Source organism: Coenobita brevimanus, chromosome 57 (assembly GCF_032717465.1).
Source record: "Coenobita brevimanus isolate Jiangsu-jjx chromosome 57, ASM3271746v2, whole genome shotgun sequence".
NCBI lineage: Eukaryota > Metazoa > Arthropoda > Malacostraca > Decapoda > Coenobitidae > Coenobita > Coenobita brevimanus.
Window position 1 is genome coordinate 24,318,164 of NC_137010.1, and position 7,198 is coordinate 24,325,361.

The 7,198-nt window shown below is 40.5% G+C and overlaps 1 protein-coding gene across 1 annotated transcript in view; it reads left to right on the forward strand.

Moving 5' to 3' along the window:
* The first annotated feature begins 614 nt into the window (after positions 1 to 614).
* LOC145401937 (uncharacterized) overlaps positions 615 to 7,198 on the forward strand; it is a 20,872-nt gene continuing 14,288 nt past the window's right edge. Inside the window, exons 1-2 of the mRNA XM_080274044.1 lie at positions 615 to 647; positions 947 to 1,561. Of these exons, the coding sequence (XP_080130170.1) occupies positions 615 to 647; positions 947 to 1,561 (648 nt within the window). The remainder of the gene's footprint in view (positions 648 to 946; positions 1,562 to 7,198) is intronic.

Here is a 7,198-nt window from a genome sequence, read left to right on the forward strand (position 1 = left end):
CCGAATGACTTTATTTAGGAGAGACTCCTTGGCAATGAAAATGTACGAATAACTGCCTCTGCGCACGATTTATGGGACTGAAATAAAGGTTGGTCTATTATAATGATTCTTTTTTTCAGCCCTATTGGGCGAGGTACTTCACTTTTTGTGCATATTATGTAAATACTTTATACCATCTTGTTTCAGTTGTCCTAAATAGCGCCGACAGCTGACGTATATGGAAATGTTCCTGACTCATTTGGTTCTCTTTCATATACTGATGTCCCCTATATTAGGTTGTGCCTTGATTGACAGTCACCAGGTGATGAGTGCAGGTATGTAATGTAGAAAGGCATTACATATCTCCAGTCGATGGTGTTCTCTTGGTCGAGGTATTTTTACCATTCGTGTACGTCTAGTTATTTGTATCTTTAGGCTTGAGTACAGGTTAGTAATTTGTCAGTTAGATTATATATATATATATATATATATATATATATATATATATATATATATATATATATATATATATATATATATATATATATATATATACAGTATATATGCATGGCATGTATATATATATATATATATATATATATATATATATATATATATATATATATGTGGATATAATGATCAGGGACTTCGGCCCCAATGGTCGAGAGGCAAAAAAAAAAAAAAAATCAGCACAGTTGGCTGCTCCTTGACAGAAGTCAGTGGCTGATCAAACATAATTTGCATTTTCCCGGAGAGAAACTAATTATTGGACAAAACTAAGTGATTTTTTTTTCGACACAGCTGGCTTATCAAAATATTTTAATCATTCCCTCAACAAAAGTCGCCGGCTGGTCAAAATGTATTAATTTCCTATTGGACGAAAGTAAATGGCTGGTCAAAAATAATTCATTTATTTCGGAACAGTAGCTACTGCTTGGTCAAAATTAATTCAAGCTTTCCCCGTCAGGTGGTGTTGCCCGCTGCTGTACTTCCTTTGGTGTGTGCCCCTGACTGCGTTAAAGGACCCCCACCTCCCAGTGGCAACTACCCTGCATTTGTGTCACAGCTCTGCAACTGCTCAGAGTTCTACGTGTGTATTGACAACCAAACTGCTGTCGAGATCCTCTCCTGTCCGCCTGGTACATATTTTGCCCAGACTGACGGAACGTGTCAGACAGATCCTGCCTTGTGTGTTGAAACGTTACCACCTCACATCTGTCAAACCAGCTGCTCTGAAGTTGGCACCACTGTGATCCCAGATGTACAGATGATCGCTGACATCAACAACTGTAGCTTGTTCTATACGTGTTTGGAGGGGCAGCCAATAGGATTAAATATCTGTCCACCCGACAAACCTTACTTCGCTGGCACTGGATGCGTTGCAAACGAGGCCCAATGCTGTGCTGGTGGCTCCCTCTGTAACGCGATATGCTACGAACCTACGACCATCATCCCTGACCCACACGACTGCACCAAGTACTATGTCTGTATTGAAGTTGGACCGGCTGACGAGTCGTACCACCAAGACTGCCCTTTCGGTGAGACTTTCAACCCGACTACCTTAATGTGCGAAGCAAATGGAGTATGTTTAACTCTGTGCCCCGGCAGAACCTAGGGCGGTAATGGAGACTGCCTGATCTAATGGGTCTGCACTTAGCCTGGATATATCCCCAAGAGCCCTAGCAGCTGCCTGAAGGGGCACTTCTACTGAATGACGGAACACACTGAAGCCCTGGTTAAGGAGTGTACCGATCTGCTTCAATTCTGATTCCAAATCTCCTTATTGTATCCTGCCACCATGAAATCTGCAAAACACTTCTTAACCTCTCTCTGCCTTTCCCTGCCTCTCCCGGTTTTACTCTGACTATCCCAGCCTCATCTTGCCTACCTCTCTTTATTTCCATGTCCACATCTCTTCTTTAACCCTCCTATCTCCACCATCCCTGCTTGATTTCTATACTGTATCCTGATCCTTGCCTAAGCATCATTTTAATTTCGCTATACATATAATGCAATAACAATACTACCATTATCATCACCACCACCACCACAGATGCTACTACCAGTAATAATAATAATAATAATAATAATGATAAAATTCTTCTTCCTTCTGTCTACGGGTGACTCTACACTGAATGACAAGCCAAATGGTTTCCTGTGCACCAGGAAACCATTTACTGCGCTGGGTGGTAGACATATAACCAAATTATGGCACCTGGTGGTTTAGTGAGTAATTAAGGCGCTCCAGTCTGAGCCAGTGCAGGTTTGTGTCCGGGGAATAGTTGGGGTTTGTTACTCACGTAATGCCACTCAGGGATGAATGAGGCTGATCCCTCTCATCTTAAATGTCAGGACCAGCTTGCCTAGCTACGCTCGTCATGGGGCACCACTCTGGAATAGATGATGAATGAATGAATAATAATAATAATAATAAATAATAGTAATAATAACACAAATAATTAGGAAGTACTCATTGCGTGCATACCTCTGCCAACGGGAATAATAATTGAGATTTACTGCTGTAATTCCTTTTTCCAACAAGATGAGTACTTTTACGGTCTCATGTAGTCATTCAGTCAATTCCACAGTCTTTGTCTTCCCTGCTACAGAATCTGTAAGAACGCATTTCTCCGTCGACGCCAAAGAATTATATGACATTCCTGCATCCGGATCCGAATCCACCTCAGAATTTAATTAGCCTTTCTTTGACTCACTACCCACCTGTCCTTCAGATTTCATTGAATTCTGATATCAGAGCTGTCAGATACCTTGTACACAGACAGACAAACAGAAAGACAAACAGATATGATGTCCTCCAATTTCGATGGCGGAGGTAACAACAACAAAAATAATAATAAGAACAATAATAATCATGATGATAATGATGATGATGATGATGATGATGATGATGATGATCATCATCATCATCATCATCATCATCATCATCATCATCATCATCATCATCATCATCATCATCATCATCATCATCATCATCATCATCATCATAAGTTTTTTAAAGAGTAATAAGAAAAACGGTAGTGCCAAATAACTATACGATATACTGAAAATATTACTACTTGTAGCCTACAGTATTACTGGTAGACCTATACAATGAGTTCTCAACCTTTTTCCCACTAAATACCCCCTGAGTTATCAGACCATCGACCTCTACCCCCATTAATCTGACACTGAATACAGAATGATAATATATGATGTCTAATTCAGTATACAATGGTATTACAATGGATATTATCACAAGTTGAAACTGTGATGACTTTATTATGCAGTTAAGCAGCATTAACATCGTATTCAATGTTCAGTGATAATACACAGGAATGAAACTGTTGCTACTTATGAAGAACGTAAACATTACACCAAGTGAGTGTAGGATGGTACTATTGTATAAAGGCTATTACAAGACTAAAGAAATTATAATTACTTCATTTGAGAAGTAAACATTAGCACCATAAATATGACAGTCAGTAATGAAGTTCATTGTGAAGGCTGTGCCTGATTTGTGCAAACAAGTTTCTCAGTTCAAGGAGCAATATCGGACAGACATACTCGAAGGTCATGGTTCACATTAAGCCGCGCTAGGTGTTTAGTTTTTATTTTTAACAGCACTGAAAATCCATGCTCACATAGGTAAGTACCAGAGAACATGAGCAAAGACCTCACAGCAACATCAGCTACAGCAGGTAAAGCTCACACATTTTAGACCAGAACTTGGTCAGGGGAAGTGTTTCAAATGCATCTGTTGCAAGAGTTGTTCACCAGTTCTAGGAATTCTTGCATATTATCTGGGAGAAGCTACACGTTTACAATGAATGGGTATTTAATAAATTTTGATTCCAACTCTTTCACACAGGGCTTCTGTTTGGACGTGAACCACCCTGATACGCGCATCAACAACCATCTCTCTCTCTCTCTCTCTCTCTCTCTCTCTCTCTATATACTTGCTAAATCATCGTACCACTACTGAGACAGACTACATCAGAATTTCTCGAGCTTTTTCACTTCCCCTGTGGGGATCTTATCATCCTCGTGACCCCTTTCAGTTTTCTCTCAAGCCCCTCACAAATAATGATGAAAGAAAACTGTTCTGGTGCCCTCCATTTACTTTAATGCTTACAACTATCCATAAGAATGCATATTTTGTTACATATCAATGGGATGGATGGCACTGTTTGCTTTCGGTCAGGCGACTGGTTCGAGGGTGAATCACTGATAACGCACATCTTATATCTGAGTCAACATCCAAAAAGTTTCGGCTTTTTTTTCTTTATGTGTAGAAGGGTGGAGAAGCCAGATTCAAATAAATATGTTGTGGAAAATGGCAAGAGGGCTTTAATTGCGATTTCATAAACACACTCTGATTTACTACTTACACTAGTCCGCCATGAACTCTCTGTAGTTCTGCCGTGGCCCACTTGGGCGCCATGGCTCCCAGTTTGAGAACCAGTGGACTACACTGAGTGAGAGGATGGTTATGTGAGTTGGCTGACGGATGGGTGGTGGATGCGGATAAAATAAATCCACTGAGGAACAGTTCCATGGGATAAATACAGCCTTGACTCAGATAGGACCATGTAACATAATAGGTTCATGGGAGAATGAGTGCTGGAGGAAAATAGGCCCGAGCAGAAAAATAAGTCCCGTGGGTTAAAATGAGCTCATGGGGAAACAGGTCCATGGGAGACAATAGGGCGATGAGGGCAAAAACAGGTCCATATGGGGATCTGGTGTGTCCTCATGGGGAAAACTGGATCCATTAGAAGAAAAAAGAGTCCATAGTTATAACAGTTAAAAGGGAGAGGATAGGTAAAAGGGGAAATAGGTCCAAGGGAAAAAGTAGGTCCAAGGAAGGAAAATAGATCCATGGTGAAACGGATCACTGGAGAAAATAGGCCAGTGGTAGAATTTAGACCCATTGTGTACGGAAGGTTCAATGGAAAGTAGATCCAGGGCCAAAATAGGCTCATGGTGAAAGTAAGGCCATGGGGAATATAGGTCCATGGGTGAAACAGGTCCATTTAGATGAGCTAGGCCAGTGAGTAAAAAATGTGTCCATAGGGGAAAGTAGGTCCACGGGGAAACATGAGGAAGAAAGTGTTCGTGGGGAAACTGATCCATGGAGGAAGACTGAACAATGTAGGGACAGGCCCCTGGGGTAAGTAGGTGGGTAGGGGTTGATTTCTAGTGGGAGTAGCCAAAGACGGCACATGTGCTAGTAGTGATGCTAATAATGACAACTATTCGCACTACATACACTATATTAAGGTCACTACAGAACTACTCTTACCCATCTCAACCAGAGAACGTCATTTCCATTTTATTCTTGCTGTTCCCAGATGATTTGAAAAAAACAAAACAAACTTAGGCCTTTCCTTCTGAATGGGTTCATAAGGAGTGTATACAACCCATCCAGTTTGAAAGTGTCTCCAAAGCTGAATGAAAATAATCTTTTGGAGATAGCAGGAAGAAAACAGTAGCAACTGACTAAATGTCGCTCAGAAATACGTGAATAACTCTTGTATTCTTGCTGTATTGTGGCAGAATCGACCATGTGTTATATCTGTCTACTAGCAGGGTACCCGGCGTTGGCCGGGTCTCATCATCTCTTCCTTTCTTCCACAGAGTCCTCTTCATCTTCTTCTGCATACCCCCTATCCTTTATTTTGCAGGGATACCCTGTAATGCATACCGGCAATGCCTGGGACCCTGAATGGCCACTCTCCCTGTGGAAAAGGACTCCCAGAGTCCCATTTTACCCACTGAATCAACTAGTATGTTCCTCCTTGGGCCCATTTCTCCAAGGATATATTCTCCATGGACCTATTCCTACCATGCACCTATTTTCCCAATACCCCATCCACCCTCCAACCCTTCCCACTCTCCCTGCTCACCTACCCTACCCAGTCACCTACCCATCTTCCTACCCACCCTACCCTACCACTCACCCACATCCATCTTTCCCACCCAGACACCCATCCACGTAGCCCCACCACAACCACTCTTCCATCCACCCCACTCACCTACCTAGATCCTACTCACTCTAACCTAGACCTGCGCAGTCAAATGGGAGACATATATTATGCATGGTCCAAAGCCTAACCTGAGGGGACTACTCCCCCCTAGACTCCCCCAACGCTTTGAATTCACCTCACACAGTACATACGTGGTCATGGCTGAAGTTAGTGTAATCAAGATTTTGACATTCAAAATATCTGAAAAAAATAAGTTTTGGGCACATGCAACGAGGAAGCTAAAAGACACTGGGAGGAGGTGAGAGGCGGTGTGAGGAGGTAAGCGTGAGAAATTCTGAATGTCAATAGTTAACTCCTTTATTATTAATTTGCAACGGAAGTGTTACAGTACAGAGGTAGGTCTATCTGCAAATGTTGCAATGTAACGATACAGCACTTCAAAATACCCGAATTTCCAGTAGTGGCTTTTACTAAATATTAACCAAAATCTTTACTCTATCAATAATACTCGTACTGTTTTACTGTACTGTAGTTTGTCTGTATCGTTGTATAAACATTTCCTAATTTGTTTACTTACGTATGACACAAGTTCTAATTTGTTTGCTCTCAGTTTTTCTGTATATACCACCATTTTCTTTTCTCACTATTAGCCTCAGTGTCTAAATTTTCTTACTCTTTAAACTTAGCTTTTATATATATATATATATATATATATATATATATATATATATATATATATATATATATATATATATATATATATATATATATATATATATATCGGCAATGCACCAATTCTCTTTAGTTGCACACCTTTCTTCAGACAACTGGATCGCGGTCTAAATGGAACCATACTTCATTTCTCATGGTATCATCTGCTTTTTCCTCCGATTTAATTCCACGTGCCTTAACATTTTCATAATGGTGCTGGATTCCTCATAATAACTGGTTTATATTAGATTATGATAAGTTCCAAACCCATCAAACATTTCTAACACAATGTTGAGTGAGAAAATATCTGAAGTTCAATGGCCTTCAGAATGTTTTTCAGTTTCACTCATGTTGCAACTTGCCGTTATCTACACAACAAGCTTGCAGAGTATTTTAAAAAGCAGCTCGACTGATAAGTAAATCAATTAGTACGTTATCTCTTGTGTCAACAATGGCCAACAGTCACCCTATTAACCACAGACACCACAAAATCAAATAACACGCGAGAAAACAGGCATCAG